General features: G+C 41.2%; 2 protein-coding genes across 4 annotated transcripts in view; one reads left to right on the top strand and one right to left on the bottom strand.

Moving 5' to 3' along the window:
- LOC126210046 (mitochondrial import inner membrane translocase subunit TIM44) overlaps positions 1-1,214 on the bottom strand; it is a 50,644-nt gene extending 49,430 nt beyond the window's left edge. Inside the window, exons 1-4 of one of the 2 annotated variants that reach the window (XM_049939155.1) lie at positions 1,089-1,214; positions 741-851; positions 492-652; positions 262-395 (exon numbers count right to left, since the gene is read on the bottom strand). In XM_049939155.1, coding sequence (XP_049795112.1) covers positions 262-395; positions 492-652; positions 741-851; positions 1,089-1,097 — 415 coding nt within the window. In that variant the 5' untranslated portion in view covers positions 1,098-1,214. Of the gene's footprint in view, positions 1-261; positions 396-491; positions 653-740; positions 852-1,037 lie in introns of both variants that reach the window. The other variant, XM_049939154.1, reaches the window with a different exon arrangement.
- Positions 1,215-7,589: 6,375 nt separating this feature from the next.
- LOC126210050 (thioredoxin, mitochondrial) overlaps positions 7,590-18,859 on the top strand; it is a 49,628-nt gene continuing 38,358 nt past the window's right edge. For both annotated transcript variants that reach the window (XR_007540600.1, XM_049939163.1), the window contains exons 1-2: positions 7,590-7,826; positions 14,941-15,123. Coding sequence is in view for 1 of the 2 variants with exons in the window: in XM_049939163.1 (XP_049795120.1) it covers positions 7,734-7,826; positions 14,941-15,123 (276 nt within the window). In the remaining variant the exon portion in view is untranslated. The remainder of the gene's footprint in view (positions 7,827-14,940; positions 15,124-18,859) is intronic.

The raw sequence follows: 18,859 nt of genomic DNA, 5'->3' as shown, positions 1-18,859 counted from the left end.
CACAAAGATGTAGCGGTGAATTCAAGTTAAAACATTTTTCAATTTCATGCAGATTCATTTACTATACACCTACCACAACTTAAAAACCATATTGTAATGCATTGAGAACCATGATAGGAAATATTTACCTTAAACAGAAGTATCAAGTGACAAGGCTAAATAAGTAAATCTGGAAAAACAATCTGTACCACGAGGCAAAATAATCTGACTAAAAGACAGAAAATTTTGGTATAGCCAAACATTTATTATATTAATACTCACCAGCTTTCTTGGCTATTTCAGATTTTCCAGCTTCCTCTAGTGCTTCTTGCACTTTCTCCTTAATTGTGCCAAACTTCTCCTTTATTACTTCAGTGCTCCTTGAAGCTTCAGATTCCACTGTTTGGAACTTCTGCCTTCACAAGTTATTGCATAGGTATATTAGTCTCATCATCATCCAACACATACGCTTAATTTATCATTGTGGATTATAACAAAAATAACACTCTTACCTTGCTTTCTGTAATGCTTCCGATTGCTCCAATTTTTCTGCCTCTTCTCTAAATTTCTTTAAACTTTCTTTCATCTCTTTATTCTTTGCCATTTCCTGTTTGATGTTTTCAATAAACTGAGAGAAAAAGTTTGGTTTCCTCTGCGAGGAATATAATCTAACCTGGAATACATTATACAAAAAAAAACATAAAATGTTGAAACCAGCGGATCAGCAGTACAAAATTCATGCACAGCATCTTCCTACTCACAGGTACCGTCCCATTTTGAGAAGCTGCAGCAGTGTGTCGTACAATTTCTGTTTTCGGTGTGCGATTAATGCAACAGCGAACCACCCCAGGTTTCAATATTTTACTCTGCAGCTGAAAAGGCGAAGTTATTTAGTAATTATCAGGGATAAATATTACATCGTTGCCGTGGCTCGTACATACACATAACCCCTAACTTGCTTCATTTAACGCTCTCTATTGTCCCAAAATCACTAACATCACATTTATAAACAATTACTTCCAAAAAGTAGATTTTTACATCTCACGTGGCGTTATTACCATCGCATGCATCAATTCATACAGTACAAGAGTTCACCAGGTAGGACGTACCCCACTCATTTCTTCTGATACTCTGCACTCTGCAGCAACAAGAACAGCTGAATGACTGAGAGCACGCTGCTTGATGTTGCTTGCATAAAGTTTTTAATATTGTCAACAATCAAGCTGTTGTTCACGCTAGGAAATCGCGCGTAAATTTTGTGTTAGTGAACAGCAAGTGACACGATGTTATCAAGCTTTTGAAAAATCTGAAGATAAATGCAGTATGACTACCCGCGTACTTGGTGTTGGAGTCGGACTGTTTATCGTAATCGCTATTTGGTTGACGGCAGTCGTCTTGTGTATTGTAGCGCGGAGGACGAACAAGAATATTAGTTTAATATTAGTAGCTGGAGCCTCTTGTGTTACTGTAATTTTGATCTTAATTCCTAGGGAATCACAGTTTCCAACACCCATAACATACAAGGTATGTGTTTATACACTCATTTTAACGCCGCGCAGTGGTATTTAAAACGATGTTCTCACCGCTAACAGTTATCAGTAATCTGTATGGAGAGACAAATTGTTACAATAAATAAGTGAAGGGTTGGTTATTGTATGGAAAAATTTCACAAGCACTGTATTTAAAGACCAGCGTAATTTTAGTTAGTGTGTTAATTGACCTTTACGCTAACCTTAGTTTGAGAATACTTTTGCTCTGTTTCTTTCTTCAGTTTATGTGAGCGTTCATTTATGTGAGTGGAAGTTCACCAACTTCTAATCTTGTTTAGTGTTTGTCCTGCGATAAATTGCGATGTAAAGGTGTACAGTTACTATTGGCTTGTGCTTTTGACTTCTATAGCGCTCTCATCGAAGATTTTTCTCTGCTTAATCGATTAATCAGCTTGCAATCTCACATTTCCGTATGCGGTATCAGTATTTTCATTTTCCTCAGGGAGTGAAATATACAGTAGCGTTACATGGTTATCTAGAACAGAGTGTAGTCTTCAGAGCTGTAGTGAAGTGAGTGGACTAACTTGAGCAAGCAAAGTACAACAGCTACTCTTCGTAGCAAACGAATATAAGCATTTTCCCTCTGTTCTAAGTTAAATCGACTGTAATATATTCGCTAAATATGATAAAGAAGAATGTATTGGCTGTAGGATGGTGGTAGGAAAACAATGCACTTCCTGATCTACATAGGTTGTATAAAAGAAAATATACAGTTATTAATTAGTGTCTCCTATAAACCTCTGATGCTCGTTTTAAGCTTGCTGTCACTTAATTGCAACAAATATGGTTTCTATGCCACATCATACGTTCCTGCAAACGAATGCTCAGTAACGTCAGACTACAAATTAATTTGTTCTCATTGTAAGTTTAAATAGAATATTAAGCAGGTTCCCTTGCTGGTGGGCTTACGTACTAGCATAAATGGTGATTTTGTGTGTTAACATCTTCTATGCTACAGTGCTGTTAGCTTCTGCACTGGTCATGTTCATTTCTCAGCAGGTCAAGTCACCCAGTTTATAGTTTGCAACAGTACGTTATACAAACTATCAGTTCATTGACAACCATGCATTTATTTATCATGTTCGAAACAAACAACATAGACACGTACAGTAGATCACAACTTAAATAAGAACAGAATATAAACACTGCACTGAGATGAAACAATAAGGACTACACAAAAAACTGTTTGGTATCAGTTACTGAAATCTTCAAGAGTTGATGCTAATATTATTTACTCAAACCAAAAAGAGGTGATGCAATCAATTTACATAATCATAACATTCACTCCCCCCCCCCCCCCCCCCCCCATGAACCATGGACGTTGCCGTTGGTGGGGAGGCTTGCATGCCTCAGCGATACAGATAGCCGTACCGTAGGTGCAACCACAACGGAGGGGTATCTGTTGAGAGGCCAGACAAATGTGTGGTTCCTGAAGAGGGGCAGCAGCCTTTTCAGTAGTTGTAGGGGCAACAGTCTGGATGATTGACTGATCTGGCCTTGTAACACTAACCAAAACGGCCTTGCTGTGCTGGTACTGCGAACGGCTGAAAGCAAGGGGAAACTACAGCTGTAATTTTTCCCGAGGGCATGCAACTTTACTGTATTGTTAAATGATGATGGCATCATCTTGGGTAAAATATTCCAGAGGTAAAATAGTCCCCCATTCGGATCTCCAGGCGGAGACTACTCAGGAGGACGTTGTTATTAGGAGAAAGAAAACGTGTTCCACGGATCGGAGTGTGGAATGTCAGATCCAGTTCTATGTACTGACTTGGCAGAAAATCCTAAGAAATTCTGGTCTTATGTCAAAGCGGTAGGTGGATCAAAACAAAATGTCTAGAAACTGTGACCAAAATGGTACTGAAACAGAGGATGACAGACTAAAGGCCGAAATACTAAATGTCTTTTTCCAAAGCAGTTTCACAGAGGAAGACTGCACTGTAGTTCCTTCTCTAGATTGTCGCACAGATGACAAAATGGTAGATATCGAAATAGACGACAGAGGGATAGAGAAACAATTAAAATTGCTCAAAAGAGGAAAGGCCGCTGGGATTCCAGTTCGATTTTACACAGAGTACGCGAAGGAACTTGCCCCCCTTCTTGCAGCGGTGTACCGTAGGTCTCTAGAAGAGCATAGCGTTCCAAAGGATTGGAAAAGGGCACAGGTCATCTCCGTTTTCAGGAAGGGACATCGAACAGATGTGCAGAACTATAGACCTATATCTCTAACGTCGATCAGTTGTAGAATTTTGGAACACGTATTATGTTCGAGTATAATGACTTTCCTGGAGACTAGAAATCTACTCTGTAGGAATCAGCATGGGTTTCGAAAAAGACGGTCATGTGAAACCCAGCTCGCGCTATTCGTTCACGAGACTCAGAGGGCCATAGACACGGGTTCACAGGTAGATGCCGTGTTTCTTGACTTCCGCAAGGCATTCGATACAGTTCCCCACAGTCGTTTAATGAACAAAGTAAGAGCATATGGACTATCAGACCAATTGTGTGATTGGATTGAGGAGTTCCTAGATAACAGAACGCAGCATGTCATTCTCAATGGAGAGAAGTCTTCCGAAGTAAGAGTGATTTCAGGTGTGCCACAGGGGAGTGTCATGGGACCGTTGCTGTTCACAATATACATAAATGACCTGGTGGATGACATCGGAAGTTCACTGAGGCTTTTTGCAGATGATGCTGTGGTGTATCGAGAGGTTGTAACAATGGAAAATTGTACTGAAATGCAGGAGGATTTGCAGCGAATGGACGCATGGTGCAGGGAATGGCAATTGAATATCAATGTAGACAACTGTAATGTGCTGCGAATACATAGAAAGATAGATCCCTTATCATTTAGCTACAAAATAGCAGGTCAGCGCAACTGGAAGCAGTTAATTCCATAAATTATCTGGGAGTAAGCATTAGGAGTGATTTAAAACTGAATGATCATATAAAGTTGATCGTCGGTACAACAGATGCCAGACTGAGATTCATTGGAAGAATCCTAAGGAAATGCAATCCGAAAACAAAGGAAGTAGGTTACAGTACGCTTGTTCGCCCACTGCTTGAATACTGCTCAGCGGTGTGGGAGCCGTACCAGATAGGGTTGATAGAAGAGATAGAGAAGATCCAACGGAGAGCAGCGCGCTTCGTTACAGGATCATTTAGTAATCGCGAAAGCGTTACGGAGATGATAGATAAACTCCACTGGAAGACTCTGTAGGAGAGACGATCAGTAGCTCGGTACGGGCTTTTGTTAAAGTTTCGAGAACATACCTTCACCGACGAGTCCAGCAGTATATTGTTCCCTCCTACGTATATCTCGCGAAGAGACCATGAGGATAAAATCAGAGAGATTAGAGCCCACACAGAAGCATACAGACAGTCCTTCTTTCCACGAACAATACGAGACTGGAATAGAAGGGAGAACCGATAGAGGTACTCAGGGTACCCTCCGGCACACACCGTCAGGTGGCTTGCGGAGTATGGATGTAGATGTAGATGTAGATCCCTTAGTCGGGTAGGTAGGCTAGAAAATTTAAAAACGGAAATGGATAGGTTAAAGTTAGATATAGTGGGAATTAGTGAAGTTCGGTGGCAGGAGGAACAAGACTTCTGGTCAGGTGTAGACAGGGTTATAAGTATAAAATCAAATAGGGGTAATGCAGGAGTAGGTTTAATAATGAATAGGAAAATGGGAATGCGGGTAAGCTGCTACAAACAGCATAGTGAATGCATTATTGTGGCCAAGATAGATACGAAGCCCACGCCTACCACAGTAGTACAAGTTTATATGCCAACTAGCTCTGCAGATGACAACGAGATTGATGAAATGTATGATGAGATAAAAGAAATTATTCAGATAGTGAAGGGAGACGAAAATTTAATAGTCATGGGTGACTGGAACTCGATAGTAGGAAAAGGAAGAGAAGGAAACGTAGTAGGTGAATATGGAATGGGAGTAAGGAATGAAAGAGGAAGCCGCCTGGTAGGATTTTGCACAGAGCGTAACTTAATCATAGCTAACACTTGGTTCAAGAATCATAAAAGAAGGTTGTATACATGGAAGAAGCCTGGAGATACTGGTAGGCCTCAGATAGATTATATAATGGTAAGACAGAGATTCAGGAACCAGGTTTTAAATTGTAAGACATTTCCAGGGGCAGATGTGGACTCTGACCACACTCTATTAGTTATGAACTGTAGATTAAAACTGAAGAAACTGCAAGTAGGTGGGAATTTGAGGAGATGGGGACCTGGATAAACTGAAAGAACCAGAGGTTGTACAGAGTTTCAGGGAGAGCATAAGGGAACGATTGACAAGAATTGGGGAAAGAAGTACAGTAGAAGAAGAATGGGTAACTTTGAGAGATGAAATAGTGAAGGTAGCAGAGGATCAAAAAGGTAAAAAGATGAGGGCTAATAGAAATCCTTGGGTAACAGAAGAGATATTGAATTTAATTGATGAAAGGTGAAAATATAAAAATGCAGTAAATGAAGCAGGCAAAAAGGAATACAAACGTCTCAAAAATGAAATCGACAGGAAGTGCAAAATGGCTAAGCAGGGATGGCTAGAGGACAAATGTAAGGATGTAGAGGCGCATATCACTAGGGGTAAGATAGATATTGGCTACAGGAAAATTAAAGAGACCTTTGGAGAAAAGAGAACCACTTGCATGAATATCAAGAGCTCAGATGGCAACCCAGTTCTAAGCAAAGAAGGGAAAGCAGAAAAGCAGAAGGAGAATATAGAGGGTCTGTACAAGGGTGATGTTCTTGAGGAAAATATTATAGAAACGGAAGAGAATGTAGATGATCTTAGAAAATAGATTAAGGAAAGGCAGACCTACTTTCTAGCATTTGTGGACTTAGAGAAAGCTTTTGGCAATGTTGTCTGGAATACCCTCTTTCAAATTCTGAAGATGGCAGGGGTAAAATACAGGGAGCGAAAGGCTATTTACAATTTGTACAGAAACCAGATGGAAGCTATAAGAGTCGAGGGGCATGAAAGGGAAGCAGTGGTTGGGAAGGGAGTGAGACAGGGTTGTGGCCTATCCCCAATGTTATTCAATCTGTATGTTGAGCAAGCAGTAAAGGAAACAAAAGAAAAATTTGAAGTTTGAGGTTCGCTGATGACATTGTAATTCAGTCAGACACAGCAAAGGACCTGGGAGAGCAGCTGAACAGAATGGACTGTGTCTTGAAAGGAGGATATAAGATGAACATCAACAGAAGCAAAACGATAATAATGGAATGTAGTTGAATTAAATCGGGTGATCCTGTGGGAATTAGATTAGAAAATGAGACACCAAAAGTAGTGAACGAGTTTTGCTATTTGGGGAGCGAAATAACTGCTGATGGTTGAAGTAGAGAGGATATAAAATGTAGACTGGCAAGGGCAAGGAAAGTGTTTCTGAAGAGAAGAAATTTGTTAACATCGAGTATAGATTTAGCTATGTGTCAAGAAGTCGTTTCTGAAAGTATTTGTATGGAGTGTAGCCATGTATGGAAGTGAAACGTGGACAATAAATGGTTTAGACAAGAGGAGATTAGAAGCTTTCGAAACGTGGTGCTACAGAAGAATGGTGAAGATTAGATGGGTAGATCACATAACTAATGAGGTGGTATTGAATAGAATTGGAGAGAAGAGAACTTTGTAGCACAACTTGACTAGAAGAAGGGATCGGTTGGTAGGGCATATTCTGAGGCATCAAGGCATCACCAATTTAGTATTGGAGGGCAGTGTGGAGGGTAAAAATCATAGACGGAGACCAAGAGATGAATACACTAAACAGATTCAGAAGGATGTAGGTTGCAGTGGGTACTGGGAGATGAAGAAGCTTGCACAGGATAGAGTAGCATCAAACCAGTCTCTGGACTGAAGACCACAACAACAACATTCACTCAGTTTCCACTGCAGTACACTTTAAAGTCCATAAACCACCTTGAGAACACAGGCATTTCAGATGATGCACAACTTTTCATTTTTCACAAAATCATAGCTATGTATTCTGTTTCAGGTGTACGATGAATATTTTGTGAGGCGTGTCGCTGTCATGGTACTACTTGGTGCCTCTTCCTGCTGTAGCATTGCTATGCTTACTATGGCTTATGTGACAAGACTTCGAATGGCGAAGCCACTTCAGCGGTGTTGAACCCGTGTGTCGTGTTTGTATTTTCCTTCAGACCAACTGAGCAGTTTCCACCATGTTGGCCCTACTGAGACCTACTTGGAGGCCATTGGCACGAGCATTTTCACGTACTCCTGCCACTGCCAAGGCCCTTATAGTTAAAAATCAGGTGAGAAGATGTGTGAGTCACATGTTATCTAGATAGATCTAGTCAAATTTAATGTTCATTGTAGCAATAATATCCATCAAAGAGGAAAAAATAGGTAGCCTAGTTAATAGCAGTCAGAAACAGAAGTAGAGCAAGGTTGATGTGGACATACATATTTAAAAATAGTCAGTCCTTGAGCTTTCGGACCATCCTAAAATTTCTTCATTAGCATTAAAAGCAGAAAGCAAAATTTTGGTCCGGAAAAGAATTCTAATTCTAAACCTAAAACCAGTGGACACATAATACAGAGACTGACTAAAGAAACAAAAGTTTAGAATCCCATTCTAAGCGTAATGTATCAGACACAGAAAACATGGATATGGCAGTGCAAGATGATCCTATCTCTTTATAAGCTCATATCTCACTGACAAGACAAGTCAACGGGAGGAAGAGTTGTTGCTACTAACGAACAACTGGCAGTGACCATTAAGTTTTACCTTTTGACCACGATGTATGCCACAGAGATAGGCTAGAATGTGATTTTGGACCCCCCCTCCCGAAATCTTGGTTGTAGTGACAAACCAATCTGTATGATGTCTCAAGGTCTAGATTTGGATGCAAGCCGATAATTTGGTTGTGAATGTGAATGACAAATAAAAATTGTGATAGCAGATTGACCTGTGGCATAGCCTAATGTTTACATTCATACCATATTTAACACACTTTTCATCACAGAAGCCAAAACTGCAAGATAAATGTAAGAAACCTGTATTAGATAATGGACAAGTCTCACACAAGGCTTTAAAAATATATATATATATATATATATATATATATATATATATATATATATATATATATATATATATATATATATATATATATATAAAGAAAGATGATGAGACTTACCAAACAAAAGCGCTGGCAGGTCGATAGACACACAAACAAACACAAATATACACACAAAATTCAAGCTTTCGCAACAAACTGTTGCCTCATCAGGAAAGAGGGAAGGAGAGGGAAAGACGAAAGGATGTGGGTTTTAAGGGAGAGGGTAAGGAGTCATTCCAATCCCGGGAGCGGGAAGACTTACCTTAGGGGGAAAAAAGGACAGGTATACACTCGCACACACACACATATCCATCCACACATACAGACACAAGCAGACATATTTAAAGACAAAGAGTTTGGGCAGAGATGTCAGTCGAGGTGGAAGAGTAGAGGCAAAGAAGTTGTTGAGAGACAGGTGAGGTATGAGTGGCGGCAACTTGAAATTAGCGGAGATTGAGGCCTGGCGGATAACGAGAAGAGAGGATATACTGAAGGGCAAGTTCCCATCTCCGGAGTTCGGATAGGTTGGTGTTGGTGGGAAGTATCCAGATAACCCGGACGGTGTAACACTGTGCCAAGATGTGCTGGCTGTGCACCAAGGCATGTTTAGCCACAGGGTGATCCTCATTACCAACAAACACTGTCTGCCTGTGTCCATTCATGCGAATGGACAGTTTGTTGCTGGTCATTCCCACATAGAATGCATCACAGTGTAGGCAGGTCAGTTGGTAAATCACGTGGGTGCTTTCACACGTGGCTCTGCCTTTGATCGTGTACACCTTCCGGGTTACAGGACTGGAGTAGGTGGTGGTGGGAGGGTGCATGGGACAGGTTTTGCACCGGGGGCGGTTACAAGGATAGGAGCCAGAGGGTAGGGAAGGTGGTTTGGGGATTTCATAGGGATGAACTAACAGGTTACGAAGGTTAGGTGGACGGCGGAAAGACACTCTTGGCGGAGTGGGGAGGATTTCATGAAGGATGGATCTCATTTCAGGGCAGGATTTGAGGAAGTCGTATCCCTGCTGGAGAGCCACATTCAGAGTCTGGTCCAGTCCCGGAAAGTATCCTGTCACAAGTGGGGCACTTTTGTGGTTCTTCTGTGGGGGATTCTGGGTTTGAGGGGATGAGGAAGTGGCTCTGGTTATTTGCTTCTGTACCAGGCCGGGAGGGTAGTTGCGGGATGCGAAAGCTGTCGTCAGGTTGTTGGTGTAATGTTTCAGGGATTCCGGACTGGAGCAGATTCGTTTGCCACGAAGACCTAGGCTGTAGGGAAGGGACCGTTTGATGTGGAATGGGTGGCAGCTGTCATAATGGAGGTACTGTTGCTTGTTGGTGGGTTTGATGTGGACGGACGTGTGAAGTTGGCCATTGGACAGGTGGAGGTCAACGTCAAGGAAAGTGGCATGGGATTTGGAGTAGGACCAGGTGAATCTGATGGAACCAAAGGAGTTGAGGTTGGAGAGGAAATTCTGGAGTTCTTCTTCACTGTGAGTCCAGATCATGAAGATGTCATCAATAAATCTGTACCAAACTTTGGGTTGGCAGACCTGGGTAACCAAGAAGGTGTACACGATCAAAGGCAGAGCCACGTGTGAAAGCACCCACGTGATTTACCAACTGACCTGCCTACACTGTGATGCATTCTATGTGGGAATGACCAGCAACAAACTGTCCATTCGCATGAATGGACACAGGCAGACAGTGTTTGTTGGTAATGAGGATCACCCTGTGGCTAAACATGCCTTGGTGCACAGCCAGCACATCTTGGCACAGTGTTACACCGTCCGGGTTATCTGGATACTTCCCACCAACACCAACCTATCCGAACTCCGGAGATGGGAACTTGCCCTTCAGTATATCCTCTCTTCTCGTTATCCGCCAGGCCTCAATCTCCACTAATTTCAAGTTGCCGCCACTCATACCTCACCTGTCTCTCAACAACTTCTTTGCCTCTACTCTTCCACCTCGACTGACATCTCTGCCCAAACTCTTTGTCTTTAAATATGTCTGCTTGTGTCTGTATGTGTGGATGGATATGTGTGTGTGTGCGAGTGTATACCCGTCCTTTTTTCCCCCTAAGGTAAGTCTTCCCGCTCCCGGGATTGGAATGACTCCTTACCCTCTCCCTTAAAACCCACATCCTTTCGTCTTTCCCTCTCCTTCCCTCTTTCCTGATGAGGCAACAGTTTGTTGCGAAAGCTTGAATTTTGTGTGTATATTTGTGTTTGTTTGTGTGTCTATCGACCTGCCAGCGCTTTTGTTTGGTAAGTCTCATCATCTTTCTTTTTAGATATATTTTTTTCCACGTGGAATGTTTCCCATATATATATATATATATATATATATATATATATATATATATATATATATATATAAAAAAAACAGAGGGAAACATTCCACGTGGAAAAAATATATCTAAAAAGAAAGAAAGTGATGAGACTTACCAAACAAAAGCGCTGGCAGGTCGATAGACACACAAACAAACACAAACATACACACAAAATTCTGCTTTTGCAACAAACGGTTGCTTCGTCAGGAAAGAGGGAAGGAGAGGGAAAGATGAAAGGAAGTGGGTTTTAAGGGAGAGGGTAAGGAGTCATTCCAATCCCGGGAGCGGAAAGACTTACCTTAGGGGGAAAAAAAGGACGGGTATATATATATATATATATATATATATATACACACACATCGTATGTAAACTGTGAAAATTGCAATGGAGTTCTCTATGTAACTTTTATCCGAAGATGGAATTAAATATTGCTGACCAGACTCAAAGTAGTGCATTACACCATGACACACAGCTACATATTAAAAAAAAAAAAAAAGAGGAGCCACTAGTATGCAGTGTGATACAAACCTTTGTGGCCTGTACATCATACTGATCTCTCACATTTACTCGGCCTCTCTGTGATCAGTGGAAGTCAGCTGATCTCGTACCACTCCGGAATGTTTACACTCTTTGCCAGCCATAGCTATGTGACAGTGTCCACTTACAGTGTGTTTACTGTAAGACGGCAGAGTTGTGAGGGGAGTGCGGGGAGAGGAAGCAAACATTGGCGGGCGAGGGGAAAGGAGCCTTTGGGTGGGGGGGGGGGGGGGGGGACAAGGCACGCCTACCAGTTGCAGTGCTGGCACTACAAATTGCGCGTCATGCTTACACGAAAGCAGACGAAAGGCTTGGAAGTAAAACTCGCTTTAAATGTTGTTCATAAACGAAACTGAAATTGTCATGTACATTAAAATCCACATATATATATATATATATATATATATATATATATATATATATATATATATATATATATATATATATATATATATATATAAAAACAAAGATGATGTGACTTGCCAAACAAAAGTGCTGGCAGGTCGATAGACACACAAACATACACACAAAATTCAAGCTTTCGCAACCAACGGTTGCTTCGTCAGGAAAGAGGGAAGGAGAGGGAAAGACGAAAGGATGTGGGTTTTAAGGGAGAGGGTAAGGAGTCATTCCAATCCCGGGAGCGGAAAGACTTACCTTAGGGGGGAAAAAGGACGGGTATACACTCGCACACACGCACATATCCATTCACACATATACAGACACAAGCAGACATATTCAAAGACAAAGAGTTTGGGCAGAGATGTCAGTCGAGGCGGAAGTGCAGAGGCAAAGATGTTGTGGAATGACAGGTGAGGTATGAGTGGCGGCAACTTGAAATTAGCGGAGATTGAGGCCTGGTGGGTAACGGGAAGAGAGGATTTATTGAAGAGCAAGTTCCCATCTCCGGAGTTCGGATAGGTTGGTGTTAGTGGGAAGTATCCAGATAACCCAGACGGTGTAACACTGTGCCAAGATGTGCTGGCCGTGCACCAAGGCATGTTTAGCCACAGGGTGATCCTCATTACCAACAAACACTGTCGGTGTTGCAGGGGGCCTCGTGTATGTGTGGTTGGATATGGGTGTGTGTGCGAGTGTATACCTGTCCTTTTTCCCCCTAAGGCAAGTCTTTCCGCTCCCGGGAGTGGAATGACTCCTTACCCTCTCCCTTAAAACCCACATCCTTTCGTCTTTCCCTCTCCTTCCCTCTTTCCTGATGAAGCAACCGTTGGTTGCGAAAGCTAGAATTTTGTGTGTATGATTGTGTTTGTTTGTGTGTCTATCGACCTACCATCGCTTTCGTATGGTAAGTCACATCATCTTTGTTTTTAGATATATTTTTCCTGCGTGGAATGTTTCCCTCTATTATATTCATATATATGGTAGAGACCAACAGAGATGTAGGATAACCAAAACTGACTGAGAGGCCCAAACTAGCCAGTGAAAATCTACTTACAAAATTTGAAGAACCAGCTTTAACAGAGGAATCTAGGCATATGCAGACAGTGTTCCAAGTACTGCAGTGCAGGCTGTATACATTGCAGGATGCTGAAACGTGGTAGGCATGTTCATTAATAGATGTGATTGTGAAGTATGCTGAAGAAAATGATAGTTCCATTTTCTGCCACCAGGTGAAAATATGGCAATGTAAGCAGTCAGAATGTGTGGTTGTAGAAAAAGAGGGGAAATGATCAAACACTTGATAATGGTGGTTCTGGCATGTTTATTAGGATACGGCTACAAATTAGAACATGTGTTCATTATGGCCTCCCAACTCAGCAACCCACTCCGTCCGTAATGCAGCACATTCAGTAGCTGCTCGAAACATATCTGGTGTATTCAGAGCAATATGTCTTTGTATGCTGTCCTTCAGATTGGGACGAGTCCAGTTACATCCATGATAGACACGATCTTTCAGATATCCCCCACTGGAAGTCAAGTGGATTTGGGTCAGGGGATCTGGAGGACACACAGTTTGAAATTGCCAAGATACGATTGATTCGTTACTGAAGGTTTTGTAAAGCGAATAGTTCACCTGGCAAGTGAGACATGGTGCTGCTCCATCCAAAAATAGTGGTGTAACACAGTTGTATTCTTGCAAATCTAGAATGACGTGTAGCAAAGCTAGAATGACATGTTGCACAATGAGGTTCTCATAATGTGTAGATGTCAGTGTTCATCTAACAGCCCCAAGAAAACTCCTCTTAAAATTGGACCGAGAGTAAAGGAGCTTGTGAAACCACGCCGCACAGTCACATAAGCTGAGTGCAGTGGATACTCCTGCACACGGGTGGAGTATAATCCCTTATGTATCTGTTTTGTGCATTCACAACACCAGACAGAGTAAAATGTGCCTTGCTCATCCGAAGATTGTGCTCTGGCCACACATCATCCATTTCCGTGCATGCGGGCAAAGTCACGGCATTGTAGCTTGTCTTAGGGCTTCATTTGGTGTACATTTCGTATCTTGTATAGATACCAGTGTAAAAAGCACCACAAAACTTTTTGATTTGTTGACCGCCGGAGAGACAATTCCCGTGACACAACTGGAGCACTGGCTGCAAAATCTGAAGTATGCTGTCCGTAGTTGGCCATAACCGCAGCAACTTCATCAGAAACTGCCACGGGAATGGGCTTCCTTCCTCTCCCTGCTGCACCAAATAATTCACCTGTTGCTCCAGATCTCCTGATAATATTGTGTAGCCCATTTATTGACACGGGGCCTCTTCACAGCTGTTGACGTCAGTGATATTCCTGCAATACATAGCTGCTATTGCTGTCCTTCTGATAAAACAACTTGACCTGCAGTACACTCTCCTGCTCCTCAATAGCCATCGTGTTTCGTTTGGAAAACTTCAAACTTCTTAAACCTCTACATCAATAGTCACTTTAGAAAAGACATCAACACAAGCCGAGAGACAGAAAGTGTACTGACATCAAACCTGGAAACATTTAACATTCTGACTGTTTACAGTGCCATATTTCACGTGATGGTAGAAAGTGGAACCAATAATTTTTTCAGCATACTGTGCAAGCAAACTGATTAATGAACACACCTGCGATGTTCCAGTATTCTGTGGTGTCTTTACCCTCCAATACAGCACTCAGAACACCGTTGGTTTAATTATAACCACCCAGTACTATGACCCATTGGGATCAAAAAGACAAGACAGGACTAGACTAATTACAGTACATTCAGAGGCCAATAACCGATCATCCTTTGTGTGCTCCTTGAGAGAATGGATCGGGAAGTAGCCCAAATAAATTTTTCATTTATTGTTTACATGGTTTGATGGAGACATTTCCCCAGCCAACTACCAATTTTGAATAAGTTGTCTTAGTGAAAAGTTTAAATGTACACTTGTTCATTCATGAACAGATTGTAACAGAAGTAAAATGCTTCAGCTTCATTCCTCTGTTTTCATTTGGTTATTTCAGGAAGAATTCCTCAACAAAGTGATGCACAGTGACCTGCCAGTCATCGTAAACTTTCACGCAGAATGGTGTGAGCCGTGCAAGATACTCTCACCACGCCTCAAGGAACTGGTTGAACCCCTCGAGGACATAGTACTTGCAGTTGTTGATGTCGAAAACAATGTAGATCTTGTGCACACTTTTGAGGTAAGCACCTCTTCCGGTGAGATTTTGTGGATTCACGTATCACTATTCCCACAAACTTCTTGATTCATCCATTATAGTGAAATACAGAGTTATTACAAATTATTGAATGGGTGATTACAAATTATTCAGTAATTTCATAAAGCCACAGGTTAAGTTGCCAAAAAGTGTTAACCTCAGTACCACAATATGCTCAGTAATGTGAGTGTAGTCATATGCAGTATCAAACAAAATTTGTGACTGGATTGAGGATTTCTTGGTGGAGGGACTTAGCATTTCATCTCATATGGGGAGTCAACATATATATAATTAATTTCTGGTGTGCTCCAGGGAAGTGTGTTGACCTTTTACTGTTTAAATTGTATATTAATGAGCTAACAGACAATGTTAATAGCAACCTCAAACTTTTTACAGATGATGCAGTTAACTGTAATGAAGTACTAGCTGAGAAAAACTGTAGTGCATAGAATTTTTGTTTTGGATGTCGGTATTCCAGTTGCTGTGGGTTTATTTATCGATTGTCATTTTTAATTTGTAGGTCACTGTTGCTATTTTAGTTTTAGGTATTGTCATTTTGTCATTTGGAGATAGTGAGGGGAGTTGTGGACACTAGAAAATGGAGTGCCAAGTGGAAACATCGAAAAATTTTCAACATATTGTTCCAATTGAGTTCAGCAGATGGGTGACAGCAGCAGAGCAGCCTGAAGCACCTAGTCCTTCTCAACCCAATGTTCCCGGACATTGTTCTCCTCCTCTTTGGTGGCCCCATCCACTCATCTGGCCACATTCAACCAACCAACACCAGTACCAACATTTTGATAGCTGCCATCACCTCCACACCAAGAAGTCCCTCCCATACAGCTAGTGATGGTAGTGATAATAACTCACAAAGGCTTTCACAGACATGCACTCGTCCAGACCTACTCCGCAAACAGATCTCCTCTACCATATCCCCCTAAACATTGCAATCCTCTCGCAACCCCCATGAATAAGCTATTAAGGAGTGTCCCCTTCATCACCATTTACCATCCCAGACTGGAACAACTGAACTACACCCTATGCCAGGGCTTTGATTACCTATCATCATGCCCTGAAATGAGGAATATCCTACCCGGGATACTTCCAACCTCTCCTGGAGTGGTGTCCTGTCACCCACCCAGTCTCCATATCCTCTTAGTCCATCCTTATGCCACTCTAAATCCCACCCCCATGCCAGAAGGATCATATCCCTTTGGAAGACCCACGTACAAAACCTGCCCAATCCACCCACCTAGCACTTCCTATTCCAGTCCTATCACAGGTTTGTACTACACCATCAGAGGCTAGGCCACCTGTAAAGCAGCCATGTCATTTATCAGGTCAGCTGCAATCGTTGCACAGCTTTTCATATTGGTGTGATTATCAACCAGCTGTCCACCAGGATGAACGGCCCCTACCAAACTGTGGCCAAGAGCAAAGTAGACCATCCTGCGGCACAACATGCAGCTGAATATAACACACTTGATTTCAATGGCTGCTTCACTACCTGAGCCATCTGGATCCTTCCCTCCACCACCATCTTTTCTGAACTGTGTAAATGGTAGTTATCCCTATGACACATTCTCTGCTCCAGAAATGATCCTGGTCTCAGCCTATGCCAACCTAATGTCCCACACTCTCCTCCCACCAGCAGTTCTGCCCCCACTATCCTATCACCCTCTCCCAATCCATGTCCCCTCACTCTTGTTGTACACTGCTCTCTTCCAATGTACCCACCAGTCTTTTCCCCTCTCTGCTCATCTCCTTTCCAACTCCTCATTCGCCCCTCCCCCCACAGCGTCCTGACGCTGTGCATGGCATAGTAGAGAGTATTTCATGCATGCTCGGCCAGACACCACTCTTTACTCCCTCCATCCATACACTGCTACCCCATCACTCACCCTTCCTGGCCTCGCTCTGGACTGCTGCTTTCAAAATGCACCAGTTTGTGTGGTCAGAGCAGCTGGGAATAGTGGTCATGTTTGCGTGAGGTGTGCGAGCTTGCTTTTTATTTATATTTATTTATTTGTGTGTGTGTGTGTGTGTGTGTGTGTGTGTGTGTGTGTGTGTTTTGTTCTCCTTTCTTTTCTGAAGAAGGCTTTAGCCAAAAGCTCAGTGTGTAACAGTCTGTTTGTTGTGCCTGCCCACAACTCTACATGTTATCTTTATTGTGAGTAGCAATCTGTCTTTTACATCATTGTTGATTACACTATCTGCTAAGATACTAACAAATGTACAAATGTTTCATATGTAACAGTAATCAGTAATCTTTTAATCTTCAGAGGCAATTTTTTGAGTTTTCTTGAAAATAGAGTCCTGCTGCTGTAGGAAACTGATGTGGGTATTCTGATCTTCAAATCCTATTAAGCACAAAGAAAATTGGAGAGAGCCACTCTGTAGTGCCCTTTTTAAGATTGAAACATTAATATTACAAGTGTAATATTAACATAAACAATAATACTAAAGTTTGTCTTTTCTCTGTTTTTAAACACTTTTTTACTAGTGACAGTGATGGTGAATGATTGTTGCAGTTATGGAGGGTCATTTTTAGGATTTGTAGATTCTTAATCTGAATCTATGATGTGTGCCCTACTGGGGAAAACGTGACAACAAACACACAAAGTAGCATTTTAGAGCAAGTTTTGAATTAAAATCCAGTAATGCTGCATATGAGGTTTATCGTTTAACCCTTTCAGGCCTGAATTTTTTCTGGATGAAGAAAAATTTTTATTTGTGTGATAGTGCTCGTAGGTGGTTTTTTAATGATTTTAGATGCAAGATTTATACAAAAATATGTCCTCATTTTCAAATATGCTTTGTACATTTGATTTCATTTTATGGACTAAAGTAACTAGTTATGAAATATTTTCTATTGTAATACATAGTAAAATGATCATTCCACAATTATTAAGCAAAATAACTATAACAATATTCAATTATGCAGTGGACTATAGCGAACCAACTATATATGTGTATTCTGGTGGTCATGAGTTGCTGTGCTGTGCTACATTGACTAGCTGATATTTTCATAGTGATGCCCAACAGTTGGCAGCACTTCCACATGATGAAAATGTTGAACATTCTCAAATGTATAACTCATGTTTCCATTGGGAAAAATACTTCTGTTAGAGTTAAGACACAGTAAAAGTTAATGTACAGAATTGCAGCCAGAGGGTCTGAAAGGGTCAATTGTCTAATGATTTTTGGTTTAATGAGTTCATGACATTAAAAAATTGAAATCATTAGAGCATTCAACACAATTTATTAACATTGCTGTGAACAACTATATTTTTTAAAAAGAATAAAAAATGTATATCTGCATTTTAATTTTAATAGTAAAGTATTGTAATTATAAGCAAATATTTTCTTAGGCTAATGCAAGATAAGGAACGATATGCATCAGCAAAACAAATTTTACCATATTCAATTCAAACACAATAGCCTACTTTCTGAAATAATCTGCCTTAAAATGAAAGTTCTAAATAATTTTATTGTTTAATTGATTTTCACCTACACTTCATGTTAATGAAGCTACTTATAATATCTTCAGAGCTAACTTGTCATAAAGTATCACTTTCAGCACTGATCAAACTGAAATTGTTGAGCCTGTCTTGTCAACAATTAGGTTTGGAGCTTCTTTTTGACTAACTTTGATTCTGAAGGTAACCTTTCTCCACTGTGTTTGTGATCATGAGTAAGCAATTTTGTTGTTAGGAAAACA

The sequence above is a fragment of the Schistocerca nitens genome, chromosome 10 (assembly GCF_023898315.1).
Source record: "Schistocerca nitens isolate TAMUIC-IGC-003100 chromosome 10, iqSchNite1.1, whole genome shotgun sequence".
Taxonomy (NCBI): Eukaryota; Metazoa; Arthropoda; class Insecta; order Orthoptera; family Acrididae; genus Schistocerca; species Schistocerca nitens.
This window is presented reverse-complemented; position numbering and strand designations above follow the sequence as displayed.